At 38.9% G+C, this 14,408-nt stretch overlaps 1 protein-coding gene across 1 annotated transcript in view; it reads left to right on the forward strand.

Annotated features, from left to right (window-relative positions):
• Nucleotides 1-10,818: 10,818 nt before the first annotated feature.
• The window catches only part of LOC127630598 (homeobox protein cut-like 2), a 131,499-nt gene continuing 127,909 nt past the window's right edge, over nucleotides 10,819-14,408 (forward strand). Inside the window, exons 1-2 of the mRNA XM_052108213.1 lie at nucleotides 10,819-10,890; nucleotides 10,987-11,112. Coding sequence (XP_051964173.1) covers nucleotides 10,819-10,890; nucleotides 10,987-11,112 — 198 coding nt within the window. The remainder of the gene's footprint in view (nucleotides 10,891-10,986; nucleotides 11,113-14,408) is intronic.

Below are 14,408 nucleotides of genomic sequence, written 5' to 3' on the forward strand. Positions count from 1 at the left end.
AAATAATCCTTGTGTAAATTGTTAGCTTTACGCTAAGCTAAAATGCTATTTCTAGCCATTTTACATGCACGTTACCAGACACGATCATATTTATTTATCAAGAAAATTCACATTAGATCATAATAAAAACATTTCTAGTAAGAACCTTTAATATTAGGGCAAAACTCATATTCTTGATAATGTTTTTTATATTGTTTTCCTGTCAAAATATCTACAAATCCTTAAAACAAGATCAGTTTGATTGATCTTGTTTTTAGAAACAACACTGCATACGATATTTGGGTTTTTCAGAGAATGTATTTTTAACATGTATATTTTGTCTTACATTTTATAGTTTTTATAGTCAAAACAAGTGAAAACAATCTACCAGTGCTGAAGAAGTAATCCAAAGTATTTAGATTATATTACTGACCTTGAGTAATCTAATGGAACACATTACAAATTACATTTTACAGTATGTATTCTGTAATCTGTAGTGGGATACATTTAAAAAGTAACCCTCCCAACCCTTCTCTTATATTTCAATCCCTCCCCTCCAACATCCTGGCTCAATTTTGGTATGCAACTCCCACTTTCATCATCCAAATCAATTGCTGCACTACATTTCTTTAGGAATGGCTCGCTTGGAAATTCATCAGATTACGGGAATGGGTTTACGGGAATTGACTTTAATCATTCAATGCAATCGTATTACCATTGGATACTCCTTGGGTACCACCACAGTACTTTTGTATGTGTTTATACTTTATATTAGAAAACAAATCTGTGTTTTTGGCATTGCTTTGTGTCTGCAAACACAGCTCTGAACAGCTTGATCATATGCTCACAGTTGAAACCTCAAGACCACCCACAATTCTGTACTTCTGTCTACTGAGAAATGGTCAATGTCATCATCCCAGCAGGTGAGGGCGGCCATAGACCAACTCCCTTTACAACTTCACATCAATGGTAGTGTTTATTATAAAGAACTCTGCCTGTACCTCTCTCTCTCTCTTTATTTCTCTCTCTCTTCCTCTGTTTCTCCCCCTCATTTGGGTGATTATTTTACTCTGGCTAAGAACAAACAGTATCTCTTCTTAATAATTCACATCACTTTCATCTGATATTCAGTTACCATGGGCAATTTAGAAGTTGAATAATTTTGTAAAAAATTCATTTATTATAACTGCGCGTTATGAGGCAGCGGCGATGGCAGCTGTGAGTGTTGGAGGGGTTTAAATTGCATCTGCCAAGGGTTTCCAGAGGAAGGTAATGCGTTCTAATGTTCCCAGCCATATGCATTGTTTTCAGGGCTCATCAGTTTTACATTGATTCCCACTGAAGTGTTTAATTGCATCATGAATATGATCTAATTCTGTCCTTTTCGCCGAAACCGGAGCGCTCGGCGAGAATGATGTAGTGCCTCGACAGCGCCATATCGGGACGTATTTTATATGGGACGTAAATTATAGTGTTAAATTAGCTCAGAAAGATAACTAGCTGGCACAGGGAATGGACTCAACAGTTTAATTTAGTGTCAAAAGGCCGTAAAGGGATAAATCTCTGCTGGCTCGCTCTACGCCATTGCGTCGCCGCGTTTTACTGGAATGCTTTGATTTGCTTTTCATTACCTGTAGTTTCTAGTTGCAGTTTATGGGTGGGAGTGAAGTCAGATGTGCGGTAAGTCTGAGAAGAACCAAGAGGAACACTTTATTGCCTGTGATGGAGAGAAAACGTATTGGTGTATTAATATCACACCGTTGTGGCATTTCACATTTGGTCATCGACTAGTCTGCCAAATCTGGTGCTTTCACAGGTTTCTCAGAAATGAAAGTTCACACAAAAATGAAAATTCTGTCACCATTTACTCACCCATATGTTGTTCCAAACCTGTATGACTTTCTTTCCTCTGTGGAACACAAGAGATGATGTTTGGAAGAATGTTAGACTCAGTCACCATTCACTTTCATTGCATGAAAAAGAGCAGCTTATATTCTGCGTAAAATCCCCTTTTGCTTTCCAAATGATTTTGGGACAGCGTGAAGGTGAGTAAATTAGGACAGAATTTTTTTATTTAAAATCTATAGCTAATACTTACTGGTGTTATTGTTGCTTTCCAACCAAAAATGACCACTTCCTGGAAAAATATGTCTTTAAGGAGCTTATTTTTTGCTTGTTAAATTTACACTATGAAGACTAACAGGCTGGAAAAATTATATTGTGGATAGAGGAAACTCCTGTCAATTTTTCACTACTTAAACTATATTTCCAAAAATAGTTTTGTTTGAATACATCTTGTTTTCTTTTGTAAGTTTTGCTTTTTAAAAGTTAGTTTTAAAATTTTAAAAGCAACATCCACCAAAACAGTAGTGAAATTATTACAATGTCATTTATGTGTATTATAAATTGTTATATTTTGATAAAACTTATTTGAAGAGTATAATATCCATGTCTTCAGAAGTGATGTGATAGATGTAGGTGAGAAACAGATCATATTTAAGTCCTTTTTTACTATACATTCCCTCCCTGGCCAGTAGGTGGCGATATGCACGAATAATGCAAATCACCAAAGAATAAAGAAGAAAGTGAAAGTGGAGATTTATAGTAAAAAAGGACTTAAATATTGATCTGTTTCTCACCCTCACCTATCATATCGCTTCTGAAGACATGGATCAAACCACTGGAGTCTTATAGATTACTTTTATGCTGCCTTTATGTGCCTTTTGGAGCTTTAAAGTTTCGTACCCTGTTGATTTGCATTGTATGGACCTACAGAGCTGAGATATTCTTCTAAAAATCTTCATTTGTGTTCAGCAGACGGTTTGGGATGGCATGAGGGTGAGTAAATGATGAGAGAATTTTTATTTTTAGGTGAACTGTCCCTTTAACCCAGCAAATAGATCAGTCTGGGAGACCAGGTAAGACCAGCAAACCATCTTAGACTGGTCAAGCATCTTTTTGTGATATTCTCACATCTAGGTGAAGTTCTCTGGTTTTCCAGAGCCAGACCAGTTTTAGTCAAATTATGCTTTTTAATTCCTGCTGTTTCCCATTCCATTCCACTCTTAAGCACAAGAGCAGGTGAATGTGTTTGCCTTTGAAACACTACAAGCAGCTTTATTCATTGAGAAGATGAAAGCCATTGTGTGCTCAGGCCTGGCTTCCCTCTCCTTCCTGCCTTTAAGGCTTGAATGTTGTGTTGAGTGCTTGCCAGGAATATATACCATTGATTAACAACCTTGAAGCTGACAGTAGGCCTGTCTTTAAAGATTTACAAGTTATGGATAAAAAATCAATTCCCCTATGGAAAAAAATGAATGTGATTTATTTTTTTTCTGGAACCAGACTGTTGCGCTCTACAAAACAATACAATAAGCTACTCAAGATTGTGTGTTACCATGCTTTTATGAGCGGTAAACAGTGTTTAAAACATTGTAGCGCACAACCTTGAGTGGCATATTGTTTAAAATGGTAGCAATATGATTAATCTTGATAATCAAAATAAACAATTCTTCTGCCAGATTATATTGCTCATTAGCCAAGTTGTAGGTAAAGTTACCAAGCAACCAAGCAATGGCTACCAAGAAACAGCAATTTGATGCATTATTATAGATTATGCGCTCATAGGTGTGTTTTTTATAATGTGGCTGATCCAATCAGAAATGTATGTCAGATCCATCTGTTTTATAATATATATACATATATATATAGGCTATATTATTAAAACTCTAAAGATATGCTTTAAGTATTAAAACTACAAGGATCTGTGGAGGGTGCTTTTGAAGAGAGCTGTTCTTGACAGAATACAAAGAAATAGCCCTCCTGATCAAAAAAAAAGAGGCTTTTCTTTGTGTTTATTTGCTACCGGGAATGTTGCGCTGGACGTTTGATGTTAAATGAGCTATGGGAGGTCCACTGAGGTGTGTGTGTGCGTGGCGAGTTAAGGTGTTGGTGTGTTTGAAACAGCGTTGAGACGACGTTTTACAGGTGCGTGAGCGGGAGAGGTGAGGATTAACCAGCGCCTCTGAGCCGGAACATGTCTGTCGGAGAAGCAATGAACGCAACAAACCCTGGATCTAATTCCACCCCCTCCTCCTCTGTCTTTGTCCTCCATTTCTCTCTTGCTGCTCTCAGTGCAGGCAGCTGAGATGCACGCACACAAAGCATGTGGATCAGGCCCATTTGCTGACCGTGGCGGACGGGCTGAGAGGCTCTGACAGGCGTTTGTAAAGGCCGCTCTTCTCCAAGGCCTCTCCTCTTCTACGCTTTCGTCTAACCTGCACAAACAGCTTTCTTTTCACTCTCGACTTGTCTTAGCAGTCGTTCTTCATTACAGCCGACACACCTGCACGCAGCCGAGCTTCTGTCGGAAGTCTGTCGGAGCACAAAGCAAGTTTCCTTGGTGAGAGCTGCAGAAACGTCCACCCGTTACCCCCTCTGTTGTTTGCATTCTTGAGGTTCTATCAAGACTTTGTGGGTTTTAATGTGTTTTCCACCTTTGGCATATGAAGGCATTTAAGGAGTGAAGGCTGTTCCAGAAGTTAGAAAGTGGCTTTTTAATGCATCTACTGTTTTCATACTTCGGTCATAAGGTTAGAATAGGTTAACATATGGAACTTTGTTTGTAGGATTAGTCTGGGCAGAGGTGGTCTCATTTAGCCGGTCATAAAAAGCCTGGAAATGTGAAGAATGGTACCCAGGGGGCCTGGGTAGCTCAGTGAGTTAAGATGCTGACTATCACACCTGGAGTCGCGAGTTTGAATCCAGGGTGTGCTGAGTGACTCCAGCCAGGTCTCCTTAGCAACCAAATTGGCCCGGTAGCTAGGGAGGATAGAGTCACATGGGGTAACCTACTCGTGGTCGCTATAATGTGGTTCTCGCTCTCGGTGGAGCATGTAGTGAGTTGTGCGTGGGTACCGCGGAGAGTAGCGTGGGCCTCCACATGCATATGTCTCCATGGTAACGTGCTCAACAAGCCACGTGGTAAGATGCGCAACTAAGATTCGTCCTCCACCACTTGGATTGAGGTGAGTCACTACGACACCACGTGAACTTAGAGCGCATTAGGATTTAGGCAATCCAATTTGGCTATTTCTAAGAAAAAATAGGGACATGATTATTTTTGGTTCACGTTGCCGCTTATTCTGGAAAATAACTGCCCACTTAGACAGGAAGAAATCATCTGACTTAGGGCTGCATGATTATGATGAAAAAAAAAATAAAAAATGTGATTATTCATTTCGATTTATAGAATTTACAGCAGCACGACATCTCGTGAATCCAAAACAATACCAAGTCACCAACAGTGCTTTTCGCTTTAGAAAGCTTTTTTTGATGCCACGTACACACTTACACATTTTCAGTGCCAATGCATTTTATAAATTATTTTTCAATGTTTACACCAATGCAAACTCGAGTATGGATGTGGCCTGGGTGTCTGGTGATGTTTAGTGAGAGGCCAATACATAAGATAAGATTTAAAGCAATTTAATGCACATCTCCTTTGCTTACATTAAATTGTATCATGTGTATAATGGCATTAGATCGCCCTGCTCTCTTGTTATCGGTATCTACCAGTGAAAACAGTGTATCAGACTGCTTAAAATGTACTCATTTGGACTGGTTAGCATTACTGTTAGATGTACTTCTGATTCTTCACTGCATTCATGCACACAATGAACATGTGTTTGCTAACAATGCTCAAGCATGGGGGAAGAAATGCAAAACTTTGATGCAACGGGAGTAGAAATAAATTGACACTTTTCGCAATTAGTTAATTGCACCAGACGTAATCGTAACCTTAATGTTTTTGCAATTAATTGGCCTATGACAGATATTTAAAGTGACCGTTATATGGGATGTTTAGGGGCAAGTAAAGCTAAAATATAACTCTGAAAGCAAAGCAGAATAAACAGGAGTGCACAATTATATAATTTACCTGCATCAAACTCTCGAATATCTTTCAAATCCAGTTTGTTTCTCCATGGAGAAGTGATCATTGTAGCAGTCTGGGAACTTGTAAATAGGCAAAAATATTACAAATAATGTTGTCCGAGATGATAAATAAAATCTTTTGAGATTTGTTTTACAAATATAAAGTTTTGAGTCAAGTTTTCTTAAGTTTGACCTGAACAAAATGTGCTTTTTAATAAAACTTCACACTTGGCCTAAAGTTCTCAAAATTAAATAATTAAATAATTATAGAAATGTTTATATAAATTATTCAATTCATAATGAAATTGGTAAATATATATATAGGATTTATTAATCATTCAATCACTAAAACAAATCTATAACTTTCCCTGTTTTTTTATTTTAGCATTAGTTTACGTTCATTTTAATGTTGATTATTAATTTAAGCATGAGATTTGTGTCTTTTCATTATAATTATCAAGGTTATGGATATCAGCACTTCATCATCACTCAATTACAGTGGGTGTCACCTTTCAAAGTAGGACGTCCTTTTCAGGGCTGGACTGGTAATCTGGGATACCAGGCATTTTTCCGGTGTGTCGACGCACTATTGGGCCAATCAGGTAGCGTAATGTCCATCGGGAGAACCGAGCGGGCCGGTGGTTCGGTCGCAAAACGTGCCGAATGTGCCGTGATAAGCAGCATTTATTTCATCCAACATGTTCCTTATGGGTCAAAATTAAGTGACCTTCTGTTGCAAATTTCTTAATGTACCAAGCGCAGCGAGTGTGGGGAAAAAATGCACCAGAGAGTCCAAATAAATCCATTGTAAAAGGTGTCGCCTCTTGTTGAGTGATGTGCTGATTACCCTGAAAATGTGAAGGGATGCAAACTAATGCTGAAATGAAGTACAACGGATGTTTATGGATTTATTCATTTTGATCGTTTTAACAATTTCATTATGTATTTCATTATTTATTTAATGACATAATTTTGAGTTATTTGTCCCTCCATACAAAACGGGTGCTTATTTTTTTTAATTAAATATAATTAAAAGATTCTTTTTTTCAAGAATGTTTGCTTTTAATGAGACTTTTTTTATTTTTTACTGTCTCCAGACAGATACACCACATGACTTTCTTGACTTTAAGCCTCAGAATAAATATAAAAATGACATTTGAAATCAAAAAATGTTTTGTCATAGAAGTGCATTGAAGTAATTGTTTTCTGTGAAATGCATTTTTTTTTAATGCATTTAACTAAATTGATCTGAATATTAAAAGGACGTCACATTTGACTCATATTGCACATAGCCAGCCAATCAAGATTTTTGAGAACGCGCTTCCCATTTTGTGTGCAATATGCATCAGACGATCCATCGCTGGTCTTGCACAGGGGCGGAGCCAGGAGTATTTCACAGGGGTGGCTGGGCAGGGGCCAGCAATCAGTCTGTGGTGGCATGGAAATTTTCGGGCATTACATGTTAAGTCTTGTGCTCAAAAACGGCTATTGCGAGTGGTGTGGCCAATGGGGTTGCCAGGCTTCAGTCCATGGTGGCCACGGCCACCCCCTAGCTCCGCCACTGGTCTTGCACTAGGGAAGAGAGCATTTCATTTCTCTCCATACTGAAATTCCCCACCTCTTGAGCTGTTGGAGTTGAAATCGATGTTGCTGACCCAAATAGACTTTGTCACCTCCCTGTTCCCACCTCCTCCTCACGTGCACTGAGCTCAGCCGTCAGGGACTCTGGGCTAATGGGTCAGCACCTAACACGGGAAATACGCAGAGCACTTATCTCACCAGGTGAAGGCAAGACCTTCCAAAAGACCTCATGATAGCTTCACCTCTATGAGGACACCCGTGAACACAATGACGACACCAGAAATGATGACATGAATACTCTTCACGGCTTGGCCATATCTGCCGTTTAAAATGATTTGAGTCTGGATTTACTGAAGATGAATTATGTAGAGGTTTCCTGGAAATGCAAAGCCTCAGCAGTCTGATGTTGAATGTCTTGTGGTTCATTCCTGTGTGCGCACTCAAGAAATGTTCAGTGTTTGTGACTCTTTGCCTTTTAAAATGACTCTCCAACTGGCATATCAATTAAAATCTGCTCTCAAGGTTATGGACGTCGTCTCATTCATCTGATGATGGAGAAACGCAGTGTTTTGTCCTGGAATGGCTTTTCCTCATTGTGTTTGATTACTTGCTCTCTCTCCAAGTAGCACTAAGTGATTTTTAGCATGCATCGCCATGGGCTCTTTCTCCCCGAATGACTGTGTTTTTTTATCCCATCCTTTTATCCCAACTACATCTACGCTTAAAACATATTCTTTAATCTTGCGTTATTTTACATACAAATTGCATCCTGGGCAGTGCATTCATCATTGCATATACCCCCTCTCTAGTGCTAAATAAAAAATGCATCATAAATGTGTAATGGATTGCACCATAGCATAATTTCTTTCTTTCAGCTGTGAAAACGCAGCTAATATCCTTGTCTCCTTGCTTCATTGGGGAATGTTCCAGAGAATAACGAGGGATCAAAGTGTATTGATTGATGTCACTGAAATATGACGCTTCGAAGAACGTTGCTCGACCGTCTTTGATTACATAGGGGCTTAATAGATTTGCATGAAGGCAAAAGTGTGCAGCCGAAGGAGAGGTTTAAAACTCCTGAGACGTTTCAGATCAATTAACTTGTGGTATCTGAGGAAAGACTCTGATAGCGCTGCCTCCAGATTTAGTTTGAACTTTAGTTCTTTTTTTAGCAGCTGTCCCCTCGATATCGCTCACTGTGGTGCTGTCATTCCTGATGTACTATAAGAGGGACAAATCCCTCACGGAGATCCGGGTGGCCTGGATCAGCATGAGACTTATGGGAAGGCATGGCACTTTTACACTGATTCTGCACTGGAAGCAACAAAAGCGGTGAAGCTGCGTGTCATTTAAGAATGTTCATCAAATACACAGAACAATCATGTTTAAGCAGACAGTAAAATTTAAATAAATGACCCTAAAATATCACTTTTTCAAAACAAATCAGAATTAGAATTATATTATCTAGAAATCTATTGGTGCAATAATTTAAGAATAGAATTCCAAATAATTGCACACATAATAGGTTTCATTCACTAAACTTGTATACACATGGGGTGTTTCTTCAATTTAGGGCCATTTTATGTTCTTGGGGTTGATTTTAATCCAAACTAACTTTTGTTTTGTAAAGGTTACTTAGAAACTTTATAACCAGGCCTTCGCCATTTTATTTCATGCTGTTTTTTTTAAGCTTTGAGCCAGACCAAGACTTTCAATATTAATCAATGAAAATCCATTATATAAATTCAAATTATTTAATGTTTAAAACTATGATTATCTAAACAATGAGTGAAATGGTAACACTTTACAATAAGGTGGCATTTGTTAACTTGAGTAAATGCATTAGGTATCTTAAACTAACAGTAATCAATAGTTTTTCTTAATTCAGCATTTATTAATCTTGGCTAGTATTCATTTATAAAAATACAATTGTTTATTGTTAGTTCATGTTAGTTAAAATTGCATTAACTAAAAGTATTTAAAAGTTAAGATTTCAACTTTTAATTTTCAAAATACAAAATTGTCCCTAATGAAGTTTTTTCAAAATTTAGTGTACTTGTTTACCAAGTAAATGGTCTGCACTTATATAGCTTATAATTTAACTTTAGCGGTTTCCAAACTGCGTCTCATTCACCCATTCACACACACACACGCACACACACACCAATGATGGCAGAGCTGCCATGCAAGGTACTAGCCTAGCCATTGGGAGCAACTTGGGGTTCAGTGTCTTGCCCAAGAACACTTCGGCATGTGGAGACATGTGGGCTGGGAATCGAACCACCAACCTTGCGATTAGTGGGCAACCTGCTCTACCACCTGATCAACAGCCACCCCTAATGGACTAAAGAGTCAGTGAAGCATGATTGAGATGAAATATGAGACCAATGATGTTTGAAGTAAACAAAAAAAAGTATTTAAGAAATATCACATGTGAGTATAGTTTTTTTTTATAAGGCGTTAGCTGCAGGGCTGGATTGGTAATCTGGCATACCGGGCATTTTCCCGGTGGGCCAACACACTTTTGGGTCGATCAGGGGCGGACTGGCCATCAGGAGAACTGGGACTAAGCTGAAATGAGCCGCCGCATTATTCAGAATGAGCCACAAAACGGTGCCGCAATATGCTGAAGGGGGCAGCGATATGCAGAAAAGGACAGCAACATGCCAGTTTCTATGTAAAATCCCGGGCCGATTTCTACCCAGTCCACGCCTGGCTGTAATGTAGCCAGAATTTTCAAAACATCATGTAATTGTGTGCATTGTAGGATACAAAAAATTTTTTAGTACTAAAATTAGCCTTTGCAAGACAGAAGAGTAGACCATTTTTATTTCCATTAAATTTCATTTAAATGTCAAATAAAATAAAAGATAGTGAGAGTGTGTAAAACGACACTTTACTTTCTAGAAGTCCCTGAAGTTGAAAAAACACTCATGTGTTTGTGAGCAAAACTTGTGCGCAAACGTTTTCATAATTCATCAACAAGTTTGCACTTAATTTTGCACTAAAAATATATAACTAACTAATATATACCAAAAAATAAAAATGTGTTTATGTATTTGTAAATGCAATCATTTTATTTAGGACAGACTGGGAAAATAGACAGCCACATTGATTATAATGGGAGCGATTTACTTTCGATGCATCGCAACAGGCCGTTTGTGACCAGTGTAGACACTGTGATACACTTACTGTTAAACAGTATGTGTAGAATTGGAGGGTTTGGTTTCCCACAAAGACATTCTGTGTTTTCCCACCTGTGTTCCCGTAATCCCTCCGTTCGGACCCAGCGCAGGACGTCCATCTGTGTGTGTAAGTGTTCTAATGATAGACTCAGTTATCTGGAGGATTGACGATGAGAGAGTGCGTTCACACTTCATGGATCTCCCCTTCTGGGTATTTTCTCAAAGCTTGCCATAACGCAAACGAACAACCCCCCCAAACACAAGGGAAGTCTGGCACTTGTTTCCGTCTCTATGCTCCACCATCCAGAATATTCCCGTAAGCCCAGGAGGGAATCGCATGGCTGGACTGTGCAGTGGCGGCTCTGCCATCATCATGACGTTTGCCGTGTGTTTGGAGGCCCAAAGTGTGTTGCGTTTCCTCAGAGATGGCGCGGTACAGATGGGAACTGTTGGACCATGGTAGCTCATGTCATGATTCACAGCTGAACGAAACATGCAGAAAAATATCTACAGAGATGAAGCTGAACACAGACTTTCGCAAACTGACATTATTTCATATATGTTTCTTGATAACCTGTTAAATCATTAACTCTAGTATTTGGTATAAGGGTAGTTAGTGCAAATCAATGCATATATCAATGAGCTTTTCTCTTTATCAACATCAAGATTTTAGGTTACCAGTTCTATGAATGCACAAGGAAAACTGCATATCTTATGTACTGTAACTGGTCAAAAGTATTCACTTTTAAAAGCGTTGGTTCATGAATTAGCAAATTCCTCTTTAGATCATGTCATCACCACTGACGTGTCAAATATCCCCAAAGTGTTTCATGACAACTAGCCATAAATTACTTCGTAAAACTAGTGATTCTGTAATAATTGTACAATAATTTCAGCAGACAAGGACAATCAGTAGTCATCATACTCATCTTAAAGGTCACATGCTGTGTTAAATCAGCTGGACTTTGATGATAATTTGTGCAGTGTGGTCAGTGTGGATGCTGTGCTGATCTGGCAAAAGTCAATTTGGATGTTCGGAACAAAATACAAGCACACTTCCTATTGCATACTGCACAGGATATACTGCACTATTTATGAAACAAAATTGTGAAACAGTATGTAATATGGTAAATGGTCTGCACTTATATAACGCCTTTTTAACCTTAATGGTATTCAAATCGCTTTACACTGTGTCCCATTCTCACACACACACACACACACACACACACACACACACACACACACACACACACACACACACACACACACACACACACACACACCAATGATGGCAGAGCTGCCATGCAAGGTGCTAGCCTGCCATTAGGAGCAACTTGGGGTTCAGTGTCTTGCCCAAGGACACTTCGGCATGTGGAGTCATGTGGACCAGGAATCGAACCACCAACCCATGCGGCCGACCCGCTCTACCACCTGAGCCACAGCCGCCCCAATATACAACGATAAACATGTCAAACACCAGTGTCCTAAATTGTCTCATGACCTCGTTATGCTACATTACAGTATATTTGGTGAGGCATCTAAAAAATGCCTTTTGGCATTTTGTTCTGGTTGTATACAAAATATAGTAGGTCATCCGGGTATTCCATGTACTGTATATGGAAAATGTGCATACTGTAAACACTGCTAGAATTGTACTATTGTACGTCTATTAAAGTATTATGCTGGTGAGTTATTCAGTGTCAACCAGAGGTTCCCAGCTTTTTATTTTAGTGGTGAAAGATAAACATAAATAATGCTAAAAGCTAAAATATTACATCAACATTTACTGAGTGATCCATTCTTTTGTAGAAGGGGTCCAAATGGCAATTTTCGCCAGTGATTGTTTTTTTAGCAAAACCAGAGGTTAAAAAAAAAAGCTTAGAAAGGTGGCAGTGTCATTATTTTATTTCTACACATATGTAAAACCGGTTGACTTCAGCACTCCTTGTTGCATTATACGCCAATGAGTCCAAAAATGGGAAAAAGTTATTTTGTTGTTGTTGTTGTTTTTCTAAAGTTGGAGTGCCTATAACTGCATAAGTGTTAAAGCTATCTTAATATCCTTTTAGATAGTCATTAAGAACAAACTTTCCTTTTTGTATCTTCATTTTTAAAACCCTGTTTGGTTAAATCCCAGAGATATGAGGCTTGCAATGTGGCTCCATGTGTAAATTCTTAAATTTTACCCATTTTCAATGGTCGAAATCTGAATGTGGGTCACATGGTTTGAAGCTAGTTTATCTGGTCCAGGACTGAACTACAAATAATGTTGCAACTAGAAATGTCACATAAAAACAATCATGTCAAAATCTCGATCTTCTAGAGTCCAAAACCATTATTAAACATAATCGACACGTGGCTCTTCGGTGCAATGCATCTTGTTTTTAGATTTAAGAAGTGTACATCTGATAAAGCAATGGAATGCATCATTAAGGGTCCATAATACATGATATTTAATATTTTGGCTTTCATAATTTATCTGTATCTTTCTTTAGAAAAAGTAGCTACAAAAATTTCAGCCTGGGAAGTTTCTGAAATTTGGTTGATTTGACATAGAATAAATCTAGTACACTCTTCTGTCCATTGTCTTCAACACATTTGAATCCGTATCTACAGAAATATTCTCCACATATATACTTAACGCTGGTTCATCTGTTATTGACCAATCAAATGCCTTCATACAGGGCCATAGCAAGGTAATCTGGCCTCCTGACTGTATATTGCTCTAGGCCCCTTTCCTATTAAAACATACCGTTTAGAATTTGTTGTGAGGCCCCCTGGGCATTTGGGCCCCTAGAATCGTTACCACCTTTCACCCACTAGCTACGGCCCTGCCTTCAGATTCACATTCATAAAAGTGTGGCGTATAGTGATGGAGAGGGATTCTCTTTCATCACCGAACGATCTCTCGCGCGGTCACTCATTTATCATGGAACAGTTCGCTATGTTTGTGTAGTAATGAGTGAAGTGACATTTACCTTGAGATCACCGACCAGACGCCTCAACGACCAATCCACTGTCACATTCATCCCCTTGTCTTACCGCCGCAGTCCAATGTCACATCCAACAGAAGGGAAGAATAATTACCTACAGATATATGAAGTGTGACTGCACCTCGACTTGGCTGATGTGTGCATGCATAAATTACAGGAACCCTTCAAATATGGACATCCACAAGTAAATATAAACAAATGTCAAGTACTGCTCCTATTTACTGTCCACTTTCACTTTAAACAGTGATTTTCAAGTATATGGTGTGTGTTTTCCAGCGTACCTGTTCGGAAAATGAGATGAGAGTCAAAAGTGTGAAGCGCTGGTGTTTGAAGGAAAGGCTTTAGACATGTGGGCAGTGTAGCATCAAATAGATTGTGTTTCCTCCCATGTAAACGGCTAATGTGTGTCGGCCGCTCTGACACAGAGGAATGCACAGAATTTGCTGCAAGGGCTTTACTGCTGTTCTGAGAGACGTGGTTTGAAATGGGTTGTGTTGAACACCCCCACACACACCTTGTGCTCATCATACAAGCATACACATACAGACACAAATCTCTCTCTCCCTCTCTCTCTCCAAACTCCCTCAGCAGCTGCCATGTGTGACTGTTGAATAGTGCTCTTCAGATTGGTGTGGACTCCTGAGGAGGAGTTTGTATTGGCTGTGGGAAAAGAGGACCGCTCAAGCGTTGAAATGCTTTATATACACACACACACACACACACACACACACACACA

Source organism: Xyrauchen texanus, chromosome 37, assembly GCF_025860055.1.
Source record: "Xyrauchen texanus isolate HMW12.3.18 chromosome 37, RBS_HiC_50CHRs, whole genome shotgun sequence".
NCBI classification, from domain to species: Eukaryota; Metazoa; Chordata; class Actinopteri; order Cypriniformes; family Catostomidae; genus Xyrauchen; species Xyrauchen texanus.